This window comes from Nothobranchius furzeri, chromosome 10 (genome assembly GCF_043380555.1).
Source record: "Nothobranchius furzeri strain GRZ-AD chromosome 10, NfurGRZ-RIMD1, whole genome shotgun sequence".
Classification (NCBI taxonomy): Eukaryota; Metazoa; Chordata; class Actinopteri; order Cyprinodontiformes; family Nothobranchiidae; genus Nothobranchius; species Nothobranchius furzeri.
Window position 1 is genome coordinate 68,335,240 of NC_091750.1, and position 14,977 is coordinate 68,350,216.

At 41.4% G+C, this 14,977-nt stretch overlaps 1 protein-coding gene across 2 annotated transcripts in view; it reads right to left on the reverse strand.

Annotated features, from left to right (window-relative positions):
- Positions 1–1,276: 1,276 nt before the first annotated feature.
- The window catches only part of tmem132e (transmembrane protein 132E), a 637,247-nt gene continuing 623,546 nt past the window's right edge, over positions 1,277–14,977 (reverse strand). For both annotated transcript variants that reach the window (XM_054731106.2, XM_015961920.3), the window contains exons 8-9: positions 11,594–11,788; positions 1,277–2,550 (exon numbers count right to left, since the gene is read on the reverse strand). In XM_054731106.2, coding sequence (XP_054587081.2) covers positions 1,480–2,550; positions 11,594–11,788 — 1,266 coding nt within the window. In that variant the 3' untranslated portion in view covers positions 1,277–1,479. The remainder of the gene's footprint in view (positions 2,551–11,593; positions 11,789–14,977) is intronic.

A 14,977-nucleotide genomic window follows, 5' to 3' on the forward strand; every position in this document is an offset into this window, starting at 1 on the left:
CTTGGACTAACAGTTTTTGCAATTAAGTCACATTTGAAGTTTCTCAAAATGTGCAAAAGCTGTTTCCAACTAGTCCCAGCCCAGAGAGATTACTGGTTTTACCTACTGGTTCCGCTCGTATTGATCATTTTATTCCAGATTTGTTAGAATGGATGAATACAAAAATGAACTACATAAATGAAGTGACATGACTGAATATGGTGGGAAAGCATGAAACAACATAAACAATCAAATCAATAATGTATTCAGTGATCTTATTTAAGGGTGTGTTCCATTGCCTGCAGATCTGTGAGGATCTTGTGGTCCGTATATCCCCTGCTTTTGCGACTAAATGTATTCCATTTCATTTTTAATTCTGATGCACAGCAAATTCCCACAATTAACAGTTGAATGTGAAGTGTTTTAAAGAAAATTCCATTCATCATAAAACATCTGAGCGAGTTTTTGACCAGTCGCAACACTAAAAAGATTCCCAGACTTTAACTTTTCTCTACCTTGGAATATGCATGAAGAGACTCCCGCTGAACATAATTATTTACATATAGGAATGTCTGCATGTGAACCGGAGATGGCATGCATGTAATGCATTATAGCTTGTTTGGTGCAGGAATATTTAATTACAACATGAACATTTACACATTTTGAAAAACTGGCTGATTGTGCCTTAAGATCCCCTTTTCTTGTCACTTTAACAGTCTGTCTATACTGTCTCCAGCCTCTTGATAGAGAGAAAAAGTGTCTGCACTCCTGTACGAAGTGAACTGTGGCCATTGTTTGTTTATAAGGCATCAGATTTGTCGGGAACAGCATGACTTGTGGTAGGCCACTGTTTTAAACTACCTACGAAATGTTGAAAATGTAAATAATGAGTACAAATCATGAATGTGCTGCACAGACAACAACAACAAAGAAGGTTTTGCCATTAAAAGAAAGCTCTTCTACTTTGGCAGAAAAGCCCCCCCCCCCCCCCCCCCCCCCCACCAAATCAAAACAGCTTTCATTAGAGTCTTTGACAGTAATTTGTTCATCAAAGGCCTCTTTGTTTGGATTAGAACTGTAGAGTCTGGCCGAGTATCTGAAACACCACTGAAAATTCAACATCGTCTAGACTCCTGTCCATGTCAGGCTTACACGAGAGTTGTATCCTGAAAGATAGGGAGCTGAAGCAGCTCTTCAAAGTGTCCATGGCTCAGCTTCCCTGTGAAACATGCTCGCTATAGCCAAGACTTACAGACGTCTCCAGTGACTGGGATCCTCTGGTCAAGTCTTTGGCTTGCTTTGCATTCTCTTCCATGTGAGGGTGTATGATTATACAGCACTGTGCAAACTACATGAAAGAAACCCTAACCAAAACAACAGTTGGCCTTTTAGTCTGTGAAAAAGTATCTTTCACTTATGTGGAAAAGAGAAAAATAGAAAGAAGCTGTCCTTTTTTATTTTAGAAATCTGAGAATTGCGCATGACGGTGCACCTTACATCTCAGGCTATTTCTTTTATTCTGCGCATGTAATCGTGCAGTTCCTCTGGGTCTTTAAAGCCCATATCCTGGCAAACCCACTGAATGTCCTCTTCATCTGCTATGGGGATGGAGTTGTAGGGCAGCTCCTCCGTAGGAAGGGTGGTGAAAGTAGTAAACTTGACTCTCTTGCGTTTGGAGGTTGGTGAACTGGCATCCTCGCTGTTGTCTTTCGTCGAGCCACCTGAGCTGCCATCACCTCGTCCATGTACCTGGCTGTGAACGCTAGTCTGGGAACTGCCGCTACTATGGTGGTCCCCATGGCAGCAAGTCTGTACACCCTCCAAGGGGTTGCTGGGACTTTCCACCTGCTGTGGAGACAAATCACACTGGGCCCTCAGTGGCTGGCCGTTTCCGAGGAACACCCAGTGGTGTGAATGGTCCATGTTGGCCTGTCCCTCGGGAGGGATGCGCTTATGGCGGTATTTAAGCACAAAGACAATGCAGTTGATGAGAAAAACTAATATAGCCAGGCAGAAGACTCCCAGCAGAGCATACATGCCAATCTCAAGGTCTGTCATGTTGCGGGGCGAATGTACAAAATCATCTCCATCCTCTTCATCACTCTCAGTCGGTTGTTCTTGGTTGCTAATTGTGGGGAAGTTGGTATAATCAATGGGACCGCTGGCGGGCTGCTCATTAGATGTGTCATATTTTTTTCCATTGATGTCTGGATCAATGATCGTCCGCCTGGTGACAGGCACCAGCTCGATCTCGCCCTCTGTGGTAGCCTCTTCCTCGGAGTCTTCCTCTGGGCCAAATCGAACTTTGACATAGACTGCAGCAGATGCAATGACACTTTTGCGTTTGGTCTTTTGGCAGGCCTCGCAGATGGTCATCTCTACACGCACCATTTCTCCAGATCCCTCGCCTTCTGCCACCATCGTGGGCCAGCGCTGCTGAGGCTCCTGGGATACCGACACGACTTTGTCATCCAGCGTGGAGGCATTGAGGTTGTAGTCTTTGGGATCAAAGTAAATCAGAGGGGCGGCTGTGTTGTCGCTGAAAAGCATCCAGACGGACAAACTGGCCTCCTGTTAGACAAAAACAAGAAACAAATTAGATGTTCATTATTTTTCGGTACCAGGATCAAATCTTTGTCCTCAACAACCCAAACTTTCGAAGCGTCTCTCCTTAAGTTCATCAGAGGCAGCTGAGGGACTTTAAGAAGGTTATTAGAAAATACTCTCCATGTATAAATAACAGCTCTTTTATTTTGTCACTTAGGAAAATGAGAAAATTACCCAGACTGCCTTTTGTTTGCTTTATCACCTCAAGTTTGACGCAAAGCAGCTAAAATCCTTGAGATACATTAATAATACCTGGTTTGAGTAAAAACATAATTATTTGACTATGTTGCAGACCCATTTAGATTAAAATTTCTATCAATGCATCACCTTTGAAATCTGAGTTAAGTTGGAATCTGACTGGGGAAGCAAATGTGGGTGACTACTAATTAACAAACATGAGACAGTACGCTTTTGGTTAGAATCTCAAAAAATTAAGACTTTTTTGTCCTTAAGAAATTGCACCATGGTTATTGCTTGCTGGTGACAAAGGGTCTTATTGTGTTTCCAATTCACTCTCTTTTTGTTTTCCAGGTTAAATGCACGCACCAAACGTTCAAAGTTCCAGTGACACCAGAGGTCCTACAACAACAATGTGTCACGAAATTTTGCAGACTTCCTTGCAAATGTCATTTGTAATTTGTCGGAAACAGTTGCAACCCAGTGAGATACTGGCTTTACTTTATCAGTTAGAAAAATTGTTGTATTAAAAGCACTTTGCATCAAGAGATAAACTTGTATCTTATAAGAACCAGGGATGTTCCATATCTGCTTTTATACCCATATCTGATATACTGATGTATAGGTGATACTGGAAAAGTTAGAATATGGTGCAAAAGTCCATTCATGTCAATAATCATAGACTGAGAAACCGCCTAAAGGCTCAGAAATCGTTTGTAGGCGTTTTGGATTCATTAGATGATTAATGTGTGACACATTGAGACTTGCCTCTCCCCAGCTACTTGGGCCTGCTCTTCAGGGGAATCCCAAAGCATTACCTGACCAACTGAGAAACATAAGTCCCTCCATTGTGTCCTGGGTCTTTCTTCAGGTCTCCTCCTGGTTGAATGTGCCCAGAAAACCTCACCAGGGAGGCGTCCAGGAGGCATCTTAACCAGGTGTCTGATCTACCTCAAATGGCTCCTCTCAATGTGTAAAAACAGCGAGTCTACTCCGGGCCCCTCTCAGATGACAAGCTTTTCACCCTATCTCTAAAGAAGAGTCCAGTCACCCTATTGAGAAAACTAATTTTGTTCGCTTGTATCTGCGATCTCATTCATCTGGTCACAACTCAAAGCTTGTGACCAAAGGTGAGGGTAGGAATGTAGATCGACAGGTAAACTGAGAGGCTATCTCGTATGTTAGTTTCACCTTTTAAGGTGAATTACTGATATAAATGAATGTTTGCACCAGATTATGATTTTTCGAGTTTCACCTTCCCTTCTTAAAAAAAGTCACATTAAATTGTTTTAGGTAACTACCATCAGGCATCTCCTACATGCACAGTTATAATTTAAATATTATCAGTGGAAAATATGGGAACTACAATTTAAGTTTGGTCAGTTGTGCCAAAAAATCTCCACAAAAATATCTTAAAAACCTAACCTAGGATCTGTCAGATTTTGGCATTTTAAGTGATAAAATGATGATGATTTTAAGTGAGAGAAATGGCTGAAGTGTTTGATTTAAGAATGGTATGCAAAGGTTGTCATTAAAAGAGTAAAAAACATTATCTATTACTTCCTATTTTACGTTTGAATACTAATATCGGCTAATTAAATCGGACTTCCATGAGAATGAAACATGGACACACACCCCTCCCAAGAAATAGTGTGCCAAAGGTTAAAAATTATTAAGCCTTTTGTCTTTAGAAAATTCTGTAAACAAAAAAGCAAGATATTTCTCTTTGAACTGTTCAAAAGAACTTTCACTGTTCTGAATTGTTTTCTTTCATAGCATTGCTCATGATTTGAATGTGTTCCAACAAGCTGGTCTTTGAAGTTCTGGATTTCCTCCAATCCCTGAATCTCCCGAGCATTTGCGAAGCATTCGTAATATGTTCAGTACAAGCCACGACTCAATTCCTGCCTCTGATGTGTGTACGAGCTTTCAAGCACAGCGTAAGGAGGAGCGGCGGGCGAATGGCCGCTCTGTCCTTAAAGCTATGACACGGCTTGTTTCTGCTGCGCAGACGGATAAAACACACAGCAGCAGCAGCGTGTGCCTTGAATGATGAACCTGTCTCTTTGAATTTGCAGAGCATGATGGTCTCATTTGGTATTTTCTATTATGTCCTGTCACTCCTCACCATCTGTATTCTCCCCATGGAGACGCTGGATGAAATGCCTCAGATTCTACCTGGTGGTTACCTGACAACACTCATCTGCCACATACTGAACCCCATCAGCGTCCGTGTAATCAGGCAGCATTTGACAGTCTCTTTTGTTCACAGCCTGCTTAAACATCAGTTACCCAGCATTTGGACAAATGACGGAGTAGGAGAGTTTGTTTCTAAAGTTAGAAGAGATGCAGACCCACTTTAAAACAGGAGAGGAAAAACCGTCGGTTGGGGGTAGTAAAGTGTGCCCACACCGTACCAAAGCAATCCCTGCCATCACATCATGGCAATAATAAGCAGGTCTTGTTATAAATAATCCACTGAATCTGTCAGATGAGCTTTTGTGAACGAATGTGATAAAGTAGACAATGTGATTAAATCTCCACACTTTGACTTTGCTGCATTCCGTTATTTATTCTTTATTTATTCTTTACAGCATCATATGTAAACTGAACTGCTTGGCTCATAAAATATGCATAAGCACTGTAAATATTAGCACCATCTTGAGATGTAAATAAACTTCCCTGACTCAAAAACTGTCTTACAAAGCTGCTCATTTATGTGGGTGAGTGGATCACAGACACAGGCGATGGCTCACAACGAACCTTCGAAGACCAAAGGCTCCGAGGTGGAAAATAATCGAACTTAATCAGGGAAATAAAAGAGAAAAATGCAAAGAGCTCTGTATTTCAGAACTCCACCCATCATAGTTCATGTGTTTCATTCATTTGTTGAGTAATAGAGGACATTTAGAAAGTTTTGCTGTGAAACTGAATCAAATGGCTTGAAATAGCTCCAGCAGTCCTCAGAGAGATTTGCCGCCGGAAGAATTGGCTGCCTTTTATGGCCCGGCCTTGGAGAGCACTTAGGACAATACATTACAATAATTAAATTTCAAGGTGGCCAAGAAGCGGAAAGCAAGAAAAATTGGGATTTAATGCCCACTTCTCCTTCACTAATGCCTGATATGGTTGTCGTTGCATTTTTAGCAATTGGTCCGGTGAAAGGGCATAGCGGGAAAAGCAGTGAAGTGAACACATGCACACGTTCAGATGTGCCAATCACACCGGCACAGAAATCCTGCTCTATATGTTTGTTTACCACACCGTTGGAAAGAGAAAGGGTCCTTTTTTTTGTCTTCTTACTTCTCAAATAAAATAAACTCATGGAATAAAATATTTGAAGGGAGAAATGTTTGATATGATCTGCTGAAGGGATTCACAACTAACTTCGTTTCAGATAAAATAATTATTTATTTTCAAATCTTATTTGTATAAAATAAGAAAAGTTTAAACTGCTACATGTAATTAGTTAATTCAGAGGTACCCAAACTTTGAGACAAGGGCTGAAAATGTCGAGTTGAAAGCCCTCTCAGGACACAAGGTTAAGATCTTTAAAATTTAAAACATGTAAACATTACTTCATGGGAATTTTCTTCATTTATAGAGGTCAAAATGGGCCTAAAATATGCATATTGGTAAAAATCTGATCAATGTTAAAAAGTGGTCCCCGGATTGCACTTTGGACATGCCTGATGTCACTGAGAGCCATTTCCTCCCTTTCCAGTTGGCTTATAGGTCCCAGAAAAAAAAAAGAAAAAAATTATAAATGCACGTCAATGAGGCTATAAAAGCTATTTTCTAATCCTGTTTCTCATGTGCCAGGGATTTCACAAATTATGTCTGTGAATCTTAAAGACACATTTTGATGCCAAGAAAGCACATTTTTTCAAACTGTGGCAAAAGCTATTTTAGGTTTTCTTTGAAAACATGTATAGGACGACAAATCTCCCCAAACTGACGTCATTGAACCAGACACTGAGAAGAGGAGAATAACTTAGAAACATAACACTTAGGGGTCTGCTGTGTCTAAGTTGAAATGATGAAATAAGTTTATGGTCTTTGTTAGTTTGTTGTTGTTCTTTTTTAATTTTTCAATGCTGTTCCAATATTTCATACGGTCTGTAATTCTGAAATTATAGAAGGAGGGGATACTTTTCTGAAACATCATTTTATGTAAATAATATTTTGCTAAAATAATGACTAAGTTAATTATGTATTTTTCATTGGATGAAAAATGAGGGTTAGTAACAATAAGAAGTATTTCATATTTGCTTAAATAAACATTTTTTGTAACTTTCTGGAAATGTATCTTTGTAAATGGAGCCAAAACAAAGTTACATGAAAGCAATCAACAAAAACATGTTCAATAGTTTCTCCCTTACAACCACAAAAAGTACAGATGTTAGAAACATTTGAAAAAAAAAATACAGATGTTTGCTTTTGACGGGTAATATCTATGACTAATTTTGAATAAAACTTCTTTTATCTTATTCACAATGACACATTGGTGAGGTAGCAAAAAGATCCTGTTCCAGAGTTTTGTGTTCATCAAAGTCCATCGGTGTTTACATATCGGGGTTGAGACAGGATCAATTGCTTTTCTAATAACAGAATTATTACATTTCTTATCTGTGATTGGAATCCCAGAAATAGTTGGAGGTCTAACTGCTGCAAATAAGATAATGTTTGATTGTATGGTCTGTGCTAAATAGAAAATACCAAAAGGGATGGATTTAATTACCATGTTATACTCTTCTTGTGAAGTATTAATATATTTTTCTAAGAAGTCTTTGTGGGTTAATATTTTGCCCTTAGTATTTAGTAGGTTATTCACAGTGTTTACAGATCTCTGACCCCTTCCAATCTGGCTTTCTGAAGCAGCACTCAACCGAGACAGCTCTAGTAAGGGTGCATAATGACCTCCTGATGGCTGCTGATGCAGGGAAATGCTCTGTCATGGTCCTGCTAGACCTCAGTGCAGCTTTTGACACTGTAGACCACAACGTTCTACTAAACAGGTTAAAGGCCCTGGCTGGGATTTCAGGTTCTGCTCTAGACTGGCTCTCTTCTTATCTCACCAACAGAACATTCACAGTGAAGTCCGAAACCTTCTCTTCAGATACTGCCTCTCTAACATGCGGGGTCCCACAAGGTTCAGTTCTAGGGCCTCTACTATTCGCATTCTATATTCTTCCTCTAGCTGGCATCATTCAGTCTTTCCCAGACATCTCCTACCACATCTACGCTGATGATATTCAGCTCTATATGTCCTTTATGCCACACCAGTTGGACAGGCTGGCCACACTTGTACTCTGCCTGACCCAGATCAGTAACTGGCTGTCCAGCAACTTTCTTGTCCTCAATGCTAACAAGACAGAGACCCTGATCGCTGCACCCCCGGAACTTCAGCCAAAAATCGAGCAAGAAATTGCCTCTTTTTGCCCATCAGCCATGGCCAACATTAGAAACCTAGGAGTTATTTTTGATCCAGCTTTAAGTTTAGACTCACACGTCAAAACCAGCTCCCGCTCTTGTTTCTTTCAACTGAGAAACATTTCAAAAGTCCGTAAACTGGTTTCTACTGCAGATCTGGAAAAAAATCATCCATGCCTTTGTGTCATCACGCTTAGACTACTGTAACGCTCTTTTTACTGGTCTCAGCAAAACCTCCCTCTCACGCCTTCAAGCCATCCAAAATGCAGCAGCCAAACTCTTAACCAAATCCAGCAGACAAGCTCACATCACCCCAGTTTTACAGTCCCTCCACTGGCTCCCGGTAGAATATAGAATACAGTTTAAAGTTTTAGTCCTGACCTACAGAGCTCTTAACAACCAGGCTCCAAGCTACCTATCTGAGCTTTTATCCCCACACACCACCTCTCGGAACCTTAGATCCACATCTGAAAACCTCCTGGCTGTTCCTCGAACCAGACTGAAAACCAAAGGGGACAGGGCCTTTCAGACTATTGCCCCCAGACTTTGGAACAGTCTGCCTTCAAATTTCCGTCTCTCCAAAACTGTAGAGGTCTTCAAAAACATTTAAAAACTCACCTTTTCATCCAGGCGTTCCCTCCCTAAATGTTTCAAAAAGATGGCTTTGTTTGGGTTCACACCTTCACTTTGTTTATACTCATGATTTTATTTTCTACTATTTTCACTGCTATTGTTTTTCAGATGTTTTTATTGGTTAGAGGTATTTGCCCTGATCTTTATCATGTTGTACAGCGCTTTGTGATTTATATCTGCGAAAGGCGCTATATAAATAAACTCTTACTTACTTACTTACATTATTTAATGACCAATTGTGTAGAAAGAGTGTTTTATTTTTGTTTACGATATATGCATTGTTCCAAATAATACAATTGTGAGGTGAGAAATTGTGTTTAAAGATAAGATTCCAACATAATAAAGCTTGTTAATGAAAATTACTTAATTTAACTGGGAGTTTTCCTACTGAGAAAGGACATATCAACAGAAAGTTAAGTCCACCAACAGCATTAAATAGATTATTTGGGACAATATTCCACATGCTATTAGGGCTTTTAATGAATCTTTTAATCCAATTGATTTTTATACTTTGGTTAAATGAGGTAAAGGTTAGTACATTAAGGCCCCCTTCAGCCACTGGATTTGAGAGAACAGATCTTTTTACCTTGTCAGGCTTGTTTTTCCATATAAAATTATAAAGAATTTTATCAAGTTTATTGTCCGTTCTGTTTACATCGACTATAGCAGCATCAGGTAAAGATGCACTTTTTTACTGGTTAAGCAACTGGAAATCTGCATATTTTATTGTAAAAGTTGCCAGATATTGTACACTGTTTTTTGTGTTATACTTTTGGTCTGGCTAGATCTTAACTGTTGACCACGACATGTTCAGCAAGCGCAGCACGTAACAAAAGAAACCTAAAGCAAATTTCGTGAAGCAAGGCAATACTGTGCTTCTGGGACGTGTCCAAAATGCACCGCTTCACGGCTGGTGGAAACAAACCCATCGATTATAACAGTGACTAATTGATGAGTACTATATGCTTTGCAGATGTTACACGATGCTTACCAATCCTTTCCACTGGATGCATAAGCAGCGTGTTTTACCCGCAAGCTCCCTTCCAACCAGAAGTGTTCAGACACGAAATGGGAGCGAAAGCGTTCCATGCAGCTGCTCCCCAGAGGTCATGAAATCACCGGAGAATTGCAGCGCCACATATGATTTTGGAAGTTCACACAATAACAAGCAAGATGACCAGCAGCACGTATCCAAAAAGGGTTGTGGTTTATTGTACTTTCTGTTTACCTCAGCTACAGAGGCTTCACAGGAAATCACATACGTTTTTACTAATTAGGCAACTGGAAAGCTGCTTGTGATTTTTATTTTGAAAGTTTCCAGATCTTTTACACCGCTTTCATGTTTGACTTCCTGTCTGGCTCGATCTGAACTGTGGAATTTGACGTGTTCTGGATTTGAAACAGAAGCAATGCAGCCTGATGCTTGGGCGGCTAATTGCAGAAAAGTTCATTTTGCAACGATTACGAGTCCAGCGTAAAGAAGGGGTTATGCCTCTAGAGGAAAGCTGAGGTTAACCGAATTCAAGATGGCCACCACAGGCTACTGACCTTGGAAAGCACAGAATAACAAAAGTCTGTCCTTTCTACAAATATAGAGCTACAAGTTGTTAAGGCAGTAGCTAACAACACAAACTCTCGTCGTTCTTACAAAACAATGCTGTCAATTTGCCGCAATACCATGGCGGCATCAGGGAGTCTCAGGTTGATTATAAGTGCTCAGACTGTGGCGGTAATGTGGCGCAATCGTGTCCTTTACATAAAAGGTTAGGCGATGGCAGCATAAAGGGGGTATGGGGGTGGTCTCTGCGCCGCAGCGGACTTCCGTTTAACTTGGACATAACTTCCTTTTTATTGCGATTGAAGCCATGCTCATTAAAGGTGTCTGGCCCCCACAGTCTCTGTTTACTCTCTGGTGATCTGAGCTTCAGTTCTAATGGAGAAAAGCTCCAGGAGCACTGCCTCGCTCCAGATTATCATCTCAGCTGATTCTGTTTACAAAAGCAAAATTCACGGTCCCTTTTTACTTTCAATTTCAATATAGTTACCAGCCGACGCTCGGCAGTAGCTCCCCACGTGATCATGACACCTCCCACTGTTGCACCAAGGTGCAATTGCCGTTAATTAGACAGACAATTACGGCAATATTACTACCAAGCGAGGCGGAATGAATGCCACAAAATTCACGCATCGCCGCGACACACCGTTGCGATAATATTACGCTGATTTGCCAGCAGTGTGTCTTGTAAAAAGGGCTTCTGTGTGTAAACAGAGTGTGTGTGATCTGACCAAGATTATTTTTTTATTTTTTATTCCCCCCCTTTTTGTCCTTTTATTTTTTTCTTTTTTCTTTATTTTTCACCCTTTTTTTGGTTGATTTTTTCCCCCTTTTTTAAATTTATTTTTTTATTTTTTCCCTGACCAAGATTTAACTCGTCATTTCCACACATGAGAAGATTTTGGTGTAAAACTCTGACATTAAAGGCATTTAACCCTTTGACCAGCATCCATTTGATGGAACACTGTTTGAGCCCTAGTTCTTCTTAAAGCTGAAAAAATAGATACTAAACTAAATCAATATGGGGATCTTTCAATAAAATGTAAAACAAAATGACCTTTCATTGTAAATATATAAGATTCATTGCTTTTTTCTGAGTGTGGGAATTTAAAGGTTACTTCTCATGCTACCTTTGGTTCATTTTTACCTCCTATGATACAAACTACCCAGATATTTAGTGAGGTTCCTTGCTGATAAATCACGCCGTACCTGTTTGAGAGCCGTGAGCGTCTGGACCCCGGTTGCCTTGGCGACCATGGTGTGGCTGTTGCCCGGGCTGGGCTGCAGTGACAGGGTCAGGCCCGAAACGGTGTGAACACGCAGCTCAGTGATGGAAACCTTGTCATCTGTGACCGAGAAGGACGCCTCCCCCAGCACTGCGTCCACGGCCAGCGGAGACTCAACCTGCAGAGAAAAAGACTAGTTTTTATTGCACCTCTGCAAGTTGGAGAGACATCGCTTAAAGTCAAGAATAGACAACAGTTTTATTGTCTTTTAAAAAACTCATAAAGCCCATGACAGCAGGATTTTAGATTAAAGCGCTTTGTGCTGCGCGCCCACTCGTCAATGCCTCTCAGTCGATCAAAGAGGAGGGAAAAAAGTTCCACTTGAGATGGAGTCAGTCAACCTGCTGCCAGAACAATCTGAGGCTGCGCATGCACGTCTCAAAGTGACAGCTGAAAACACTTCTGCTCAGCTGAGTGTCATCGCGTGAGATCCCAACAACCACTCGGGCTAATCCCAGGCCCCTGATGGGCTTCTTTCACCACTCACACAATATCAACATGTTCGTTACCGGCAGAGGTCACTGGGGACGGGAATCACGTGAAGAGCCACTCGGCCGAGCAGCCGGCCTTGCTCTCAGAGTCGTACGGGGGAAATCGATTCATCTCAAGCATTTTTACAACTGCGGCCGGAGTCAAAAGGCGTGTAAAAGCTGCAGGCGTGGATCGTTTGGTGTCAACAAGCTTCTCTAATCAGCGTCAACAGATTCCTCGAAACAAGCGATGATTTAAACACGAAGTAACCTCCGGCGGCAGGGGACTCGCCTGGCTGATGTTCTGACTGGAACATTTTTATCTGATACAAATAAGATAATAAATAACAGACATGGCGGCGATCCTGGAGGATGTTAGCCGCGCTCTACCTTTCTTTTGTCTTTGAGGGAGATCTCCCTTTCTTATGTCAGGATCGGACACAAAATGAAACCTTCGAACAAAAAAGCCCACGTGAACATGTCAGAGAACCACACGTGGAAAAGAAGAAGCAACAAGAGGAACACATTTGAGTGTTTTTTTTGCAAACGCATCTGTATTTTGGCAAACGAGGCTCTCTTCCCTGCCTCCTGATTGCATCAGCCTACATGCTCGTCTCCTGCCGACTCATCAGTGCAGCCGTGCTTAAAAGTCAACTTTCTCACCCACTTGCCACGAGATTACTCAGCCACCCAGAGTGGTGCTAAAGTTCTGGGCTTGTAGCTCACCCCTCAACCCGCCTCCCTGCTTCGTCTGAGCAGAACACCAACTCTTAACTCTTCTCCCACCATTACCTCCACCCCTTCCTTTTAGCTTCTACAGTAAACTGCTGTTAACCTTTGCATTTCTTCAGCAATATGTTCTGCACACAGCTTCTGCGCTGACAGCTGCACTAAATGTCAAACTACCCGAGTTGGCTTTTGCTAGATGTCTTTCCACGTTCATTATTGCTGCAGCCCTCCTTAAGCTGCTTTTGTTACACGAAAAAGAATCAAAGAGGCTTAAGAGTTTGGAAAATGTGTTGCGATGATGATGGTGGTGACATTATTTATGCATCAAAAAAGAACACACAGAAGGTTTATTACAAAAATGTCTCAGTATAATCGCATACATGATTATGAACATAATAAATGCACGTGTGTGACTGCATGTGCACTAACTAATGTGACAAAGCTGAATCATGAGATCTGCTTCAATTATTGCAATACATCAAATCAAAGGAATTTAATAAAAACCTATTATTGATTTCATTCATGCTTTTAAACTTAATGTGCACACACACACACACACACACACACACACACACACACACACACACACACACACACGAGTGGACGAAATTGTTGGTACACTTCTGAAGGAAATGGTAAATGGCCTGCATTTGATATAACACCTTCCTGGAACCCCCCAAGGCACTTTACAGCACAATCAGTCGTTCACCCATTCACATCCTGGTGGGGACGAGCTGCGAAGTAGCCAATACCCTGTGGCGCACTGACGGTGGCGAGGCTGGTGAGCACTGGCGCCACCGGTCCCTCCGACCACCACCAGCAGCTGGAGGCAAATGCACGTAACTCCTGTGCCACCGTCACCCCCACAGAAAGAAGAAAGAACCACAATGGTCACAAGAATAACTTGAAACTAACAAATAAATAAAAATTCTATGAATTTAACTAGGGATGCACCGATGGATCGGCATTTGATCCCAATCGGCCTATAGCGCCCCTATCGGTTATGTTCGGAGTTTTCAAATTAGATCAAAGCAGACCGATCAGGTAGGGTTGTCATGGTAACCGGTGTAGCGGTAAACCCCGGTAAAAAAAGTTGACAAAAATAATAACCGTCTTGTTTTTAAAAAACTATATTATCTCGGTGGATTACCGTGGCTGCGGTGTAGGCGCGGTGACCCTTACCAGCCACCGTATCATCTGCTGAAGTTCCCGGCGGCACATGCGCACTTTGTTGTTTACAACCAAAACTTTCTTGAAGCTAAAGCTGAAATAATGGCCAAAGGAGGAGACGGCAGCGCTCAGGACATTTATTATCCCTCAAAGAAGACAAAGTAGGAAGTATGGGCATTTTGTGGATATTTGAAGAATGCAGAGGGACAGCTGATAGAAGACGGCTATCCTGTTTGCAGCACGTGCAGAAAAAGTGACTGTGAAAGGTAGCAACGCTTCAAATCTCATGACACATCTGCGTGACCATCACCCACAACTCTACAGTCAACGCAAGGCAAGCTAACGTTAGCGTTTAGCTAAAATGCGTGATCCGAGGATTTGGGTTGAGGGAGAATGCAACGAGTGGCTATATAAAGCAGCCGCAGCGCCACTACCTGCATATAAACCGTGTCGCGGACACCGCCATGTTGAAATGACGCTATGCATTACGGGGCTCCCAGGGGCAGATAAGAGTTGGTCTCTCTCCGAGAATAATTATGAATTTAACAATGATTACTGCCTGATGACATTTTCCCACATCTGCAAAGCTCACTGGAAGGACACAAACCGAGGACAATATTTTCCTGATATAGGGTTTATTACTCAAGTAAGGGTAAAAAAGTATCTGATTAGAAGGCTACTTGAGTACTGAGTATCATCTGATCTAATATTTTTAAATGATGACATCAAACAGACAAAAAATAAGAAGTTATGGGCAAATATTGGTATTTTAAAGACTAAAGGGAAAAAATGTAAAAAAGTAAACAACATAATTACAAAATAACACATTTTAGGCTAAATTTAGACACAAACTGAGGACAATGTTTCCTGACATACAGGGTTTATTTAATTGTGTGAAAATGTAGCACGTTTAAAAAAGATACTGTGATAGTACCGAA